This window comes from Passer montanus, unplaced genomic scaffold (genome assembly GCF_014805655.1).
Source record: "Passer montanus isolate IOZ18808 unplaced genomic scaffold, ASM1480565v1 scaffold1, whole genome shotgun sequence".
Taxonomy (NCBI): Eukaryota; Metazoa; Chordata; class Aves; order Passeriformes; family Passeridae; genus Passer; species Passer montanus.
In genome coordinates this window covers 2,452,376-2,468,795 of record NW_024356504.1, presented here as the reverse complement: position 1 = coordinate 2,468,795, position 16,420 = coordinate 2,452,376, and the positions used below count along the sequence as shown (strand labels likewise).

General features: G+C 38.9%; 1 protein-coding gene across 1 annotated transcript in view; it reads right to left on the bottom strand.

Annotated features, from left to right (window-relative positions):
- Positions 1 to 16,420, bottom strand: part of BMPR2 (bone morphogenetic protein receptor type 2) — a 99,495-nt gene that overhangs the window by 15,374 nt on the left and 67,701 nt on the right. The window contains exons 4-6 of the mRNA XM_039705182.1: positions 4,471 to 4,581; positions 3,859 to 3,950; positions 918 to 1,148 (exon numbers count right to left, since the gene is read on the bottom strand). Of these exons, the coding sequence (XP_039561116.1) occupies positions 918 to 1,148; positions 3,859 to 3,950; positions 4,471 to 4,581 (434 nt within the window). The remainder of the gene's footprint in view (positions 1 to 917; positions 1,149 to 3,858; positions 3,951 to 4,470; positions 4,582 to 16,420) is intronic.

Genomic DNA, 16,420 nt, shown 5'->3' with positions numbered 1-16,420 from the left:
AATAAGCAGCTGTTGTCCTACTGCCTCCATAAAAGATTAGGCTTCAGCCATCCCCTTCACACTCCGCAGGAAATACAAGTTTGCTTACTTGAGACTAAAAAGCTTGTTAGAGAAAATTATTTAATTGAAAAACTAAGGTCCTTTTGCATAAACAGGCAAAAAAACCCCAAAGATAAATAGTGACACCATTTTTTGCCTTTTCATATATATAACCCCCACGTATGATTTTTCAGCAAAGCTATTCACATTCTAAATGTTTCTTTTTCTGTATTTGTGTGTACACACACAGAACATGAAGTACCCTAATCTATGAATTTGAGAAATACAGGCCTTCAGTTAGCTAAGGAGATTTGAAGATAAGGTTCTGGAAAGTAAGGCTGCCTTCTTAAGAAATGTTCTACATCATCAGTATATGCCACAGAAAGCTTTAAAGAAGATAACAGAATAAAAAAAGGCAGCATGATTTATAGTACCATAAACTACTTTGACAACAATCTTGTATCTATTACATTTCACTGTAAAAAACCCCACTACTTACAGCTATTGAGTGAGATCATAAGACAGAGATAATGTCTTAATATTAAGAAGTTTTAAATGTATTAGATTATTTTAAAGTAGAAACAACTCCTCAAATTCTGTCATTGAATAGGGACAGAATTGACTAAAAAAACCTTGCACCAAAACCAAGAGCAAATACTCCAGAGCTGGAATTTGTAAGACTACATTTGGTAGCACTAACCAGGAAATGTAAAAAGGTATTACAGTAACCCACAATAAGATCCATTAAAACTGTCATTGATATGGATTATTTTTACATTACTGTCCAAGAAGCACCACCAAAACCTAAAGTACATCCTTTTCACGTGGCTATTCTTAGGATTCTTAACCAACCCAACCGATTTCTTTGAAGCACTTACATTGGGGTAATATTCCATCACCAATAAATACTCCATCCGGCCGTCTGCAGTGAATCTCTCATCCCCCACAATGAAGCGGGCGATGTTCTCGTGTTCCATCAGTGGAATCCTGTAAATGTTCCTCTCATTGACAAAGTTCTGACGATTGGCAAAAGAAAATACTTTCACAGCAACTGGACGTTCATCTAGGGAACCTTTGTACACTGCTCCATATCGCCCCCGGCCAATCAACTGCAAAAAATAGAAATAATTCGTTCACAAAATAAGAGATGAAGACAAAACCCAAGTTTGCACTCACAAGAATTGTATGCCAACTTTTATCCTGACTTATAGTACAAGAACAATGATAGCAGCGAGTATTTTGTAATGAAAACCAGAATTAGAATGGTTTCATAGAGGCTATTTTGGAGTTAGAAACCTCAGCACAAGCCAACATATGACTTACTAAATTGATTTATAGTCTGAATATCCAGTACATATATTGTAAGTAATCTATTCAGTACTTTTATATACAGAATCAATAAAACACATGTGTTTTGTGCTGCTAATTCTCTTACAACTTTTGCCTACTAAGGATCTATAGCTTTTATGTGATCAATTTCATTTCACTCCAGAAATCACAGACTTTAAAGGAAACATTTTAGGTTTAGGATAGTTTATAAGCTGTACCTTTCAGATTAGTAGTAACAAAATATGCATTTGTGGTGCAAAATAGATGCCAAAAGAGGTGAACAGATTTTAACAGAAGGAAGTAATTAATTCCTGACTACCTGTGAATATTTATTCTAGCCCCCACTATGTTAGACAGTCTTCAAGAATGGCCTTTCACATCTCCATAGCAACTGCAGAAGAAAGAAGCGATCTCTACTCGAAACCAAAATGCAGGAGCACCCTCAGGAAGAGCCCTAATTCCTAAAGCTCAAAAAATTCCAGCTACGTAAGAATTTAAGCACCTATTGAAAATAATTTTCAGAAAGACCCATACATGAAACTGTAAGGACTTCATGAGCCATTTTTTAAACTTTTGAAATACTTACAAATATAGGAGGAAGAGAAAACAAAATCAAAATATCAAAAGTATCAAAAGGGATATCAAAAGTAATGTTTCTAAAGATTATAAAATAGTCTTACAGGGAAGTTTTCAAAAATAAAGTATCATTATTAAATAATGAAGAGACTTTCTGTTTCTCAGTCCTTTTATATCACTGAGTTGCAAAGCAGCAACAAGTCAGTTCAAGGTATGAATGTGGAATGTAATCTACCCACAGAGATGTCCAAAGGCAAGCACAGGTTAAAACATTTGTCCTACAACACCCTGTGACTGGAGGTAAGGGGTCAGCTCCTTAGGATACAAGAAGCAGGACAGAAGACACCACAGCATTTCTCTCTACCAAGTCAGTGCTTTCTCCAAGACTGCATTGTCAGTACAAGTGCTTTCATCTGGGGCTTTGCACACTTCTACAATACACAGTATAGTTAGATGTGGGAACTCAGCACATCGCTCCGGATGTCCAGAGCTACCGAGAGAACCCTTGCGGGGCTCAGAGGTCTTGGAACGTTGTCAAAAGTGTCTGGTGGCTTGACTTTGACCCTTCTAGGGATGTGTCATCTGTGTATGAGGAAATGAGAAATCTTCAGGTTTGAATGGTGCAGGGATTATATTCACAGGGTGAAACATAGATTTTGGAGCACTGTACAGGGGGGTTTTGAATCTTGTACAGGGGGGTTTGGAATCCTCTACATGGGGGTCAGGAGTCCCAAGATGGATTTGGGCGTGCCCTGGCCTTCTTCTTTCTTCTCCTTGGCATCCATGTTCAGGATGATGTTGGCACTTGTGGATTGGTTCATGGTGAAGGTGCACTTGTTAACAAGGGTGAAAAGTATCGGAAATAAAAGGTAAATATCTTATACGTAATTTTCACTATAAAAGACACAGCCGCCCCGTGGGCGGGGCAGAGTGCTTTGGGCTGCCTTGCTGATCAGACCTCGGCTGGACAGACAGAGAACTTTGTAGATAAGAAATAATAAACACAATTGAAGACTGAAAACTCAAGAGTCCAGACTCATCTGTTGAAGCATGGCCTGCCCAGAACCACCTTTCCCGTATTGGGGCAGAGACAAGTAACAGCAAACCTCAATAGTCAGACTCTCCTAAACTCTGCCTAAAGTACTCTTTTGGTGTCTGAAGACACCCAAGGCTCTTTGCTGATCAGTGCTGGCACCATTACAGCAATTCACACTGCATGTCTGCAGTCTGCATCTCTAGGTGGGGTTTCTACTGGGAAAAAGCAGAAAAGCACCACTCCGCATCTCAGTCGTTCTACTAATTTTTTTCATGGCTTAAAGGTTTTAAAAATTCCATATGTTCCATCAAGCACACCAACTGGAAGCATAACATTTTGCAGTTTTGTGATGATACATCTAACACCAAGCTGAGCAGAAAATTCTGGTTGGCCTCTAGTTGCCATGGAGCTAGATAGTGCCCCACACGGAAGAATGACTACACAGAAATATACCACTACTGAAATATATTGCCCTATCTGCAGTATATTCTGTTTTCCAAGAGTGTTACTAAAGAATTTCAAATTCCTACAGTAGGACACTGTACTAAAAGCAAGCAGTGTCAAGCAAAACAGATGGATCTTTTGATGCAATGCTGAAATATAGCACCTTCTAATTTTCCCCACTACCACTCAGTGTTTCTTTTTTTTATTCTCAAGGTAAAACATATTCTAGCTAATACTAACAATATTATTAACAAAATTAGACAAAATGTACCTGCAGTAACCCCTTTTTAATTTTAATTTCTTCTTGAAACTGTGATTTAGAAGAAAATATTACAGGAGCACTGATACATTCATTTCTGTAACTATGCCTGGGATATGACCACAGGCATTACATTGAATACAAATGAAGATTAATAACTGAGTTGAATATTTACCTCTAACAACTTTAGATTATCCAGATCCAGTGAGGGCTCTGATGCTGCTGCCTCCATCATGTTCATACTGTGCAAACCTTGTTTACGGTCTCCTGGGGAAGAGGGTGAGGAGGAAATCAGCCACTTTCCTTTCTGGACATGCTCCAAGTGAAAAAAAATGCAACTTACCTGGGACCTGGCAGAATTACATATTGTAGCAAGGATGAAATAAGTAAAAAGGAGTCCTGTGAAATCTTCTCAAAGTCAGCAAAATGAGCAGTGAAGGTGCTGATAAGCTACAAACTACAGATATCTGCTACACAACTATTTTGATAGTTCAAAGTCACTGGCAATAACTACAAAGCATGCTCACCTCCTCACTTAAACTGTGCTGAGCAGAGGATTTGTAGAAAAAAAATAGGTTCCAAAATGCCAGCTTAGAGAAGTCATAACTCTCTCCAAACTGCTATAAATGGGATATCACCACAAAATGTCAGAGAGGAGAAAGGGGAGCAGCATTATGTACAAGCATATAACAGGGACTGGGGAGAACAGAAGACTTAAGTATAACTTTGAGCAATAGCCAAATAAACAATGGAAAAAAGCAAAGCCAAAAATATTGTCAATCCCTACCTGCAAGCATCCTGTATCCAAAGAACAGAGCAGCTATCAGAACAGCCAGTACAGACACAGATGCCAGGGCAATAACAATGGTCTCATCTCGATGAAAAGAATGAGAAGAATCTGAAAGAAAACAAGATGAGGACTCTTTAATTGTAAATTTAAAAGAATCAACACTATAAAACATGTAATTGTTATTACAACAAGGAGAAGAAAAATGTACTCTGGATTGTCAAACATCCCACATCCTTTTCCCCTCAAAATCTAGGGATGGCAAAAGAGCTGATCATCTCAAAACTAGCAGGGCACACACTCATCAGCAGCTTTTCCCCGGCTTCCCTTGCCCTGCAGGAGAGGCACTGACAGCAGAAAGTGATTCTTCTTTCTATCTGGCAAATTCAGCACAGCCATACAAGGCCAAGCTGATTCAGCCTTGTCTCTTATCTGTGCCTTAATTCAGTTTCCTGGTATGAATCAGGTTTGTCACCTTTACAAGGTTCTTTCGTTGTTTTTCCCAGGACAAAAATCTCATGAGTTTGCAAGCTGGGCTGCAAATATGATGAAAATTGAATGTTTCACATTCACTCAAATACCTAAAACATACGTAAGTCCACTTAAGCAAATATTTCAAAATACTTTGGGGTTTTGATTTGTGAAAGTGCTCAGATAATTTTTGGCATAATTCTTACAGAAGTATTTCTACAGACTGAAGCAGGAAACCTGAAACAAACATGAAACAGTAAACAAAATTAAATATAACTAGTTTTAGTGAGTCTGTTGTAAAATATCATTTGACTTTTTGCAAAATGAGTATCTTGCTTTTTCAGGTTTTCTTGGTTGGTTTTTTATTTTCCCAGAGAGGAAAAAAGATTTCCTGAAAACATTTGTTAGTGCCTTGAAATGTTCCTCCATGTGAGAGTCCAGTCTTGCTTCTTGCAGGCATATGAAAATCCAGCCACTTTAATACAAAAAATTATTAGTGCAGATACTCTTCTGGTGTCAGAATGACTGGAATGTGGCGCTACAAGACCTCATTTACTTTGGCTTCAAAACCAAGTTTGGGAACTATGTTTAAACATGTCTTACATACTGCAAAAAGTACTCCTTAAAAGACTGTAATGAGACCTAACTATGCTAAAACCACAAAATATAAAATGCACACAAGACTTAAACATTGAATAAACTTTTAGGTGAGACAGAAATACAATTTGTCCCAATCTATACTAGCTGAATAAACTGAGAAATTCACTTTTCTTGAATTGCATTTAAAAGAAATTCAACGTGATTCACTACTTCATATTCCATATATGGACATACACAAGGAAACCATATAAGAAGGAAAAGCAAATTTAAAAGGCAACAACTGTCCATTTTACATAACCATAATGGTAAGGGGAAATAATGACAAGCTGGTAAAATAGAATGCCAGAGAGAATTTCAGCTGTGACAGAAGTATGTGAAAAATCACCTATCAAAACCACCACGCAGCTCATATCTGATATTCCCCTTAAATAAAACAGAGCTTGTGATAAATCACAATATCATCAAATTTAAATTTGTTCTGTCAAAAGAAATACCATCACTACTGGTTTTGGTAAAATAAAGTTTGCTATGAAAATAAGTTATTGCCGTAGAACACTGATATGGAATAAGAGCTGTGACTTCCGTAATGAGGAGATTAAAAGATACACATTACAATTGTCATCTAAATTATGTATTCAAATCACAGACATACATATATATTGAAAGCCACAACATCATAAAGGAAACTGTTGCATTATACAAAGCTATATGAAACATGACACAAGTGCAAGCAGTTGAGTAACTGCTGGCAGGGAAATGGTAGTTTTGATTTTCATATTTTTATGAATGGAATTTACATTTTATTGGGTTATCTTTTAAAATATATATTAATATATATTAAATTCAAGACAGTGCCTAGCACGTAGTAAGGAGTAGCAGGTTTTGAGAGACTGACCCTTTGGTTATAATCCCAGCTGTATTTTCCTTGACTGCACAACTAGAGCACAGCCATTTGCTACCTTCCCATTGCCAAATAACCAGCAATCATTTCCCCCACGGTTTGCCAAATGATATCTGATGCCTGAGTTTGATTGCTCTTCTTTAGTTTTCTGTATAATCAAAGGCTCAACAACATGCCTCCATCAGGAGGGCCCTCCTCTACCCTGGAATGGGATTTTGCTGTTCAAGGGCATCCTGAGCAACACGTTCTTCCACAGCTCTGGCTGCCTTGGCACACTCCCCTTAGAAACCTGTGAATGTTGACATTCTGCAGGCTGAAGAGATACCAGAAAATCTCAAGATAGCATTTTGCTCCCATCAGCAGCTGAAAAACACACAGAGAAAAAGGATATTTTCTCTGTCCTTCCTTGATGGACCATCCCTTCTGCAGCCTTTTTCTGTTTAGTGGTTAGCTGTGCAGCCACCAGGTAACCTCACAGACCTCCCTGACCTTCCAGAGGAAAGAATGTTTTAATTTTTTTTAAGCAGAGTTGTTTCATAAGAATTTTAGATTGGCATATCTTGAACTAATTTTAAATTCCTACAAATATTTTAAAATAAAACTATCAACATTCCACCAGCCAAATCAGTCCTACAATGCAATTTACTACTGTCAGAGTGATGAGCAATATTAATAAATTTAAGAATAAATAAAAATTTCTTAGTAAGGGTAAGTGAGCATCTCAACAGAATGACAACATACAGCTCAAAACAGCAGGAGTGAGTAAAATGCTGTGTGTGACAGCCAGGCATTTCCCAACAAGGACAACTTTACTATCTTTTGCTTGCAAATCTAGACTAAAAGGAAAGCACAAAAACCCCGCAATGACAAAAGGCCCAGACAGCTCCAATCCCTATCTCCCCCCGAAAAGTGTTATTTCTATCAACCCTCTATCTGTTTTGTAAAACAATTACTTTAGATGTTGTCAGATTATCAATCTTTCTTAAACAGAACAAAAAGGACATGTCACTTATCAACCCAGTTTCAAACCCTCGCAAAACTTAACAGAACTCTTATTAACTCACTGATTTTATTAATCCTTCTCTGGATATATTTCATCTTTAGTCTTTTACACCATACTCACCTTTAAACGCCTAGCTGAGAACCACATAGGACCTCTCAAAGCATATGCAGAGGTTCACATTTGCTCTTTTATATACTTCTAAGTAATTAATACAAGTTTTTTATGCACATATGCATAAGAGTAATATTTTTCTTGGTATTATTTGGAGATATGTTTTAACTAACTCACCAAAAGACACATCAGTGTAGGTCAATAAACCACTAACCTTTAAGCAAGGCACTTTTAAAATAAGGATGTAAAATGCACATGTATAGAAGTTTCTTTTCATGCTTTTGTCCATGAACTTATGGTCTGGGTGAAAACAACCGTGACTCATTGTGATTAGGACATTCATTATGAAAGCCATGATTTGATATTACATTTTTTCTGAACTAACACTGGGTTGTTCTTCAGCTGTTGACAACCTCTCCCTCGTATCAGTGGACTCTGCTTTTCAAGTTTATTTGCAGGACCAGACACGTGCCCTACACCTTCATTATTTCTTTATCATGTCATTCATGTCATTATTTCTTCATCATGTACAAACTGACTTTAAACATGTCTAATAACCACTCAGTAATCTCATTTGAATTTTTGTAATCATTACCAATAGTAATGGTACATAGTGACAAATATCAACTGATTTAAGAACAGTTTTCAAATCTGAGACTGGGAGTGCTGGTATCTCAGTATTATTCCCAAACCAATGTATTGCAAAAAAAAAGCAATACCATATAGAGCAGAATTGGCTGCAGACTCTAGAAAATCCAGTGATTAAGGAGTTGGCTGCTGAGTTAAATTCTACCTACAGCTGTACACAGAAGATCTTGTCAGAGCTTTCTCCTATTAATGTTACTGTAACTGAAAGGAAGGCTAATGAAGGTGCTTGTTTCACTGCTATTTGTGAGGCTTTTATTTCCAGCTTCAACTTAGGCTCCCTGATCTACACCAAATGTGCCGCAACAAAAAACTGAAACCAATGGGAACTGCTGTAAGGCCCAAACAACCTAAAAAGCCAATTTCTTATCCCACTTGAATGGAAGGGGAGCACTGCTCACAGATCTACACACTCTACAAGCAGCAGTGCAAAGATTCCGTGTGGAAGACACCCAGCATGTACACACTTCTGTCTTGAAACATTTTGCCAGTAATTCTTATAGTCTACCAAGTCTACCAATTCCATCACAAAGAAATATCACAGCAGACAGTGTAATTTTTTTTTTTTAAGTAAGAAAAAGAAACAAAGCACAACTTATTAAAACAGAAGGACAACCTCCTTCTGGCTGGGGAGCAGCTGGTAACCAACAAGCCACCATTCCCAGAAGTGTCCTGACCTCATCATCAATAAAGGGCTTATTTTCAGGTTCCAAAAACCCGAGTACAACAGCTCCTGTGTATGGAGAAGGTACACACAAATAACTGGGAATGTATTTCAGAGTGAACCATGAAGAGGAATGCTTCCAGTATTCAGTCAGAAGTGAGTCATCTGGCTGAACCCAGCCCTGCACTTGGGACACTCCCTGCAGGCACTTTTACCACATTAAGCATTTCTCTCCCTTTTCTCAGACATTATTACCATAACAGTTTCCAAGCACTTATACAGTATCTTTGATGAATTGAGGTTTTTGGATTAAGCTTCCATACTGCCACACATGGAAGTTGTCAAACTGCTGCCTTCCTAACCTTTCCCAGGAATGACATACAATGGAGAATACTGCCAGTGCTAATGGCATTAGGAAGAGCAATGTTTTTTCTTCAAAGTAACTTTTCCATTATACATATAAGCTTGTAATATTAATTAATGCAAAAGTATTCCAATCTGTGCCTATGCTTGAAAAAACTTTTTATTTCTCTCTAATTTAACTTTCAACAATTAAAGCATCTTTTGTAGGCTTCCTGTTTCCATAACTTAAAATTAGCATTTATCCTATGACCAAAGAAAGTTGTGAGAAAGGAGAGAAAACTGAAACAAAGCCAGGTAACAAGAGCCAATGGCAAATGAGTCTGTAAACATAAAGAACTCCTTCCTGGGAGCCAGAAAAGGGATGCACCATTCTTCTACCTTCTTCCCCTTCAGCAAATACTGTGAGACCAGCAGACAGGAGGCTGCTCTGGAAAAAGCACCAACTAACCCACCACTGCCAAAGCCACGGCATCAGGTCAAGCAAGACCCACATCTGTGCTCCTGGAGGTGAAATATTCCAGCCTGGATGATGAACTGTGAGGAACCCAGGAAGAGTTCTCATATTTCCTACTTCACTATTCAACACATTGTTTCCCCAATACTATGTCTGAAATGAGAGGGTATGAAGCAAATGGAATGGGAAATGAAGAGAAGGAAGGATAGTCTCTTCCCTGTGGCAGCTGAAAGCTGTCCAAAAACCTTCTCTAATCCTACACCAAAGGTGCTACACTGCAATGGCCAGAGAGCTCCCAGTGACCAGAGAGGTCACTGTTATGATGAGACATCTGAAGACAGCCATGAGAAGAGACACTAAGTGTTAACCAAGTTGAAAAACTAGGTTTCCCCAAGGGGGAAAATTTGATTGTGTAATTAAAGTCTGTATCCCAACACAAACACACAAAAGGATATGGCCTTGAAACCGTACAAGCAATGACATTGTTTCCTTTTAATATCTGAATATGAAACCTTGGGCTTTGGAATGTTGTTTCAATGCTATATATTTACATGGTGGTGATCATATAATAAAGGACATTTGCACACAAATTTCCACCAGATCTCTCTATTGCTATTAGAGCTTTTCATTCAATTTTCAGAAATCTGCCTGCTCTTCATGTAAATGACTCACAGCTGTGTATCTGCCACACAGTAGTAAATAATTCTAGAAAATACATGTGTGTATTTAAGTTTAGAGAAGCATTGTATAAAAACATTTTAGACAAACATACAATTATTCTATATAATCAAAACCGGTTTTAAAAGCAATTACCTATGTTCCCACAGACTTTCTGGTAGCTATGTATCAAAAGCGAAGTGATTTTAAAGCCGATCGGTACCAAAATATCAACATTTATTTAATTTGCCATATCACACGTAAGTAGCAACATTAGTCTTAACAAATAAGGAAAACACCATCCTTTAACCTTCACAGCACAACAGTAACATCTGATTGTTCAAAACAACTACAGCTGTATGGACTCTGATCAAAGCCAGTAAAATTACACAGCGATTCAAAAGATCTGCCCATACAGCTCGCTTTAAAAAGAAGCAGAGTCTTCACGCCATCCTACAACTATTTCTTTGATGTGATAGATTCAATATGTTCATAGCCAAGCTGGTGCAGAAGTTGTCCTTCATTAAGGAATCTCAGTGATACCAAGGATGAGATCAGAAGAAGAGGGAAAGCTTTTGGCTCTGTCACCAGCGCAGCGCGGGATGGAAGGCTGCAGCGTGGGGGCAATGTGGCCTTCAGCTGCAGATAACTGCAAATGTGCTCTGCAGATCAGAAAGAGGCCTTTCAAGTGTATTTAATTCAACTTGCTTTTAAAGTCACATTTCTTTTCACAGTAGCCCTGCACAATTTTCATGACATCGATAAGATCTTGATCCTTTGAAAAAACATACAATTAGCAATCTTTTCCAAGGGCCCACAGACCTCAATCATAATCTGTTTATCTGTTTTGTCTACACAAAGCTTGTATCAAACATGTCCTGGGAATTCTCCACAACTAGTAAAATATACACCCCTTATTGCATTTTAGCAGCACATTCCAACCGAACCAAAACACCTCATAAGGTCTTTTTTCCTCTCCTCCTTTCTGGACAGTAATCAGCATTTCTTTCTGACCAAGCCACCACTGCTTCATTCCTGATCCACTCTCCTGCAGCAAGAGAGTGTGCACCCTTCATCACATTAGAGTAAATGACAAGAAAGTCTCCAATATAAACACCAGGCCAGAACAAACCAAACTATTTTATGTAAATCCTAAATTCACTCACTGTAGGGAACAAAACATGTAAGGGAAAAAATTACAGAATTTTAACCAAAAAATATGTTAGTAGCCTTTTAGATACCAGGGACATAGGTCAGATTATCATATAATGAAAACAAGAGTCCCATCTATGCCGATTTAATTAAAAGCACTTAAACCAATATTTTTAGTTAAGTTGGAGTTACAAGGTTGGAATACCTTTAAAATATGGTCTACAAACATTTACAGTAAACTCCAGCAGGAGCTGTTCCCAATTTTATATTAAATCTATGTACAGCTGAGAATGATGAAAGGAAAAAATAGCATTTCCTAACAACTTCTGCTATAGACCTAAGCTTTTACAGGTGCATGTTTTCAACAACTATTACCCAAATTCTGGTTTATGAACCATGTATAAAAGGTAAGGTTGCATCTCTCTGTAAGCATTTGACAAATTATTAATAAAATTCAGATCCATGTCCAAATTTTGTAGCAGGACTACAAAATGTTATCAACATGACCACTTTCAATGCTTGAACCAAAGTTAAGGTGTGGAACCACTCTTTCACATAAAATTTTTGGAGGCACTTGAAGGCACAATGAAGTTAGCAAGATAACTTTTATGGAAGAGGACAGAGCACAGTGCACACGCTGATGGAAAACACAATGGGAACTGTATTTTTTGTGGGAGATGGTGCAACATTCTTTAACAGAATAATTCTGCCAATCCATAACCCTAAGGCAGTTTTCTTTCATAACTGAAAATGGATGTTTTCCCTGGACTTAACAGCAAGTCTCTGTTTCTAGTCTATTGGCTTAGATGAAACAGATAATTTGCACTTGCTTCCAATCATTACACTGTTTGAAGAAAAGATTTAAACGGTCACAAATATGTTTCCACTTTTCACTCAGCATCATCATATTTGACTGATTTTAACTTTTTATATAAAATTGTATACACTTGTTGTCATAAGGTGCCCTTTATGACACATCTTTTCATATTTTACTCCACATCGGGGGAGCTAAGGTTTAATGCACTTTTCACATAATCACATCACTGTGTGGAACCTGGATGTCAGAAAGCACCAGTCTCTCATGAGACTTGCAGTAACATCAAAACCTGGCACTCATGCATCACAGATCCATCTGCCTCCTCAGTGAATGTCTCAGAACATCATACAGCTTGGGCTGTAAAATTTATTTCCCATAATGTGCTCCAGAGGAGTCCTGCTATAGCTGGAAGTCAGTCATCCGTGGTGGCAGAGTTTCAGTGTGCAGATCTCTTTTCAAAAATCTGCTGCTGGAAAATGCAATTTGGATGTAAGCTTTGTCTCTAAAAGGAGGACTCTCTCACCATCCCTTGAGCCAGGCAGTTCCAGAGACTTCAGAAATCTGCTGCTGGAAAATGCAATTTGGATGTAAGCTTTGTCTCTAAAAGGACTCTCTCACCATCCGTTGAGCCAGGCAGTTCCAGAGACTTCAACAGAACTCCCCTCCTCTGTTCTTCTCTGGTGTACTGGCTGCCACCAAGCATCCAATCTGGAGCCAGCCTGGGGTGTTCAGATTGGTCTTTTTTGTTCATTTTGAATGCTGAAGATTGCCATGATACATCAAACTCAAAAATGAAGCAAGATGGTAATGTCTTTGGCAGGAGAGTGGGTTATGAAATCCCTAAGAGCTCTTTCTTTGATGACTAGATACAGAGAGGTGAATTAGCAACTTGTCACATGTGTGCAGAAGAAATTAATGAGTTCATCAAAACCCAATAAAACTTCTCTTTCTGCCTTTTCTTCTGGGAGTTCAGGCATCCTCAGTATAATTTCTAACACTACTGAATAGAACCTTATAATCATGATGTATGTAAAATAAATACGAATCCTAAAACAAAACTAAATTTCGGTTATTCTTTCTGAAAGTCTCTATATACCAATAAATATTTGATTACTAGAGAGATAAAAGAAGTACCTTGCTTCTATAGTCAAACAGTTTTTGAGTACACCTCAACCTAACCTTCAAGCTAAATGGAAAGCTAATTTGAGCAATTAACATCATACTGGGGACGTCTTCAACAACACACTGGGGACATCTTCCACATTGAAACAAAAGTCAGAAAAATGTTTTTTAATAAGAAGGCTGAAAACAACATTTACCTTATCCCCTTATATTCATCTTGGACCAACAGAACTTCCTGCTTATCAAACCAAATGGTAATACCAGCTTTAACAAATGGCACAATTCCAGCCTCTGTAATGCACTGGATCAAAAACTACATGTGCTGCAATGGAAAAAAATGAGTGCTTCAGAAAGCCTCTTTAAAGATATTTGAAGTTATTTTAATTCCAGCAGGCTCAATAGCCACATATTCCATGTCTGTAATGTTCCCAGACACTAAAAATAGAGCCCAAAACATTACATCAAAACACTGAAACGCCTGTTTTTATACAGATGAGCTAACAACCAACCCCTCAGATCCTTCAGAAAAGGCAGCTGAGATCCCTTGTGCTGCATTTTTCATGTCTTCAAGAGTGCTGGAGCCCAGGAATGCTGTCTGCCAGTCAGTCACGCTCCCCCTACAGAAACCCAGCCCCCTTGCCATGCAGCCTCTCCTGGGTGGGAAGGCGAGCCAAGCGCTGGCAGCGTGGGATGGATGCTGGGGCCTGTCCCAGCACGTTCCTGCTGGGCACACCTGAAGGAGTGGCAGTGCCTCTGCTCCCAGCCACGGCACAGGGATGGATGGGGTGCTGCTCCCGCGTGGGCAGGAGCACAGAGCGCTCGTGTCCTGTCAGCACAGCTGCGCACCTCTCACTGACTTTCAGCAATAGTTCGTTTTTCTTGTCAGCCTTAGCAAGAGGCAATGAAGAATGAACTGATTTAAAAGACATGATTGTACAGGGTGTTTATTCCAAAACATTTCTCTAAGTGTGCCATGAAATCTGAATTCTAGCAACCTGTTCAATTCTCAACCTGTTTCAAGTAGAAGCACAAGATCAATACAAACAGGGTAAGAATGAGTTCTGACAAAATCTTTCCTTGTATGTTTGGTTTATGTCCTAGTATTCCAGATGTAATACCCTAAATCAGCTTAATATTGTAATCCGCAAGCGTAATCCTCAAGTGTAGCAAGTATTCTAGTACTAAAACTTAACTTCTACTCTCTTTAATTCAAGAACATATTTCTATACTTCGAGTACAACTCTGTAGAGCGTGCATTCTTGTACATAACAGGTTCTGTGAATTTAAATTTAAAGGCCTACACTACAGAGTTGTGAGTTAAACCTGTCTGGTATTTTAGAAACATTCACAGTTAGTAAAAGATTGTGTTTGTCTGGCTAATATAAATTCAGACAATGCCTGTATTTTGCCAAAAGGTACACATCTGCTTTAGCTCTTGCTATCATGGTTTAGAAGGAGAATGTAACATGAATCTACATGTCCCATTTTCCTATTAATCCTACCTACCTACTCACTTATTTTCCCCAATCATCTTCTCTACACGGCCATATAATTTCTAACTTTAGCAAATGCTTTTTCTAGGACTTCAAAAATATTTTAGAAATCTTCCATAATTTTAAGATGGAAGTAATCATTACACTTCTCTATGCTATAATGTTGTACTGGTTGGTCTTACCAGGTATGTCCCAGATGAAATGGTTATTAGAAGGAACTGAGTGATGAAGCAGAAAGGTGGGAGCAGACAGAATTTCCCTTCCTTTCTCACTCTAGGGTGCCTGCAGAACACTGTGAACAGCATCTCCCCTTCTCCTGCCCAGGACCTTTGGCAGCCTCGCTCAGTCTGCATCAGTGTCTCAGAGTCTCAGTCCTGATCCTCACTTGGTCCCATCCAGCACAGGCCATCCCTGAGGACACTGTTCTCCCTTGTATCCATGCCAGCAGCAGAGAAGGGTGGCAGAGCAGCTGAACCTCTCCTGGTTCTTGCTGAAAGCCACCTCTCCTTCCCAGCTGAGAGGCCTTAGCAAGGGCTATTTCCCTTTACTGTCCTTACTTGAATGGAGATTCAGACGGTTTCCGGCCAGGAAGAACCTCTCTCTCAAAGATACTTCACAGATATGAGAGGCAGCTATTTGGGGACATCCTCAAGCAGAAGGAAATAAAGGACAGAAAAGGCTGTGGGAACCTGACAAGCCCGTGAGCAGGAGGCAGTGGCAGGGCAGGAGCTGCCACAGCGAGAGGCCCAGAGAGGAGAAAGGCTTTAACCTCCCGAGCACCCCAGCAAAATCAATAGTCTCCTCTGCCACACAGCTTCTGTTTCCAAGGCACCAGTGACCTTCTTCAAACAGAAAACTGCATCTTGTATGAGGGCACACAAGTGCACCTTAGATATGTGTAAATGCATTTGCTTTTCCTAAAGGAAAGAAAAAATTTCCAGAACCTGAAATATAAAACAAAGAGAAACTTAGATTGTGTTTCTGGCTCTGACACAGAACGGCCTGATCTTAGGTAGGTTACTTTTTTTCTTAGTGCTTTAGATTAGCTAGTTATATAATGGGAAAAACAGCACCTCCCCTAACTTCAAAGGTTATTCTGATTACTTTAAAATAGCATGAAGATGAAAAAGGCAATAATGATAAATAGCAATCCTTAGTTTGCACTTATGCAAAATCCCTCTACAGATCTAAGTACTTGATTTCAGATGAAATACAGACATCGTTTGATGTTCAGCTCTTGCAGCACAAGTGCCAGCTCAGGCATCCCCTGCCTCCTACTCCCAGGTGCTGCTGCAGCCAGCAGTGCCCGACAGCTGCGCTGACAACCACGGCTCTGCTGAGCTGGGAGAGCCTACAGCACCAGTGGGGAGACCATGGGAGGGAACAAGGACCATATCTAAGGCAGCATCCCTGCCAAAATAAATATACATCCATCAAGTACAAAGGCTGGCATCAAAGCTATCAATTTGTGTTACAGCTGACTTCACTTGTATAACA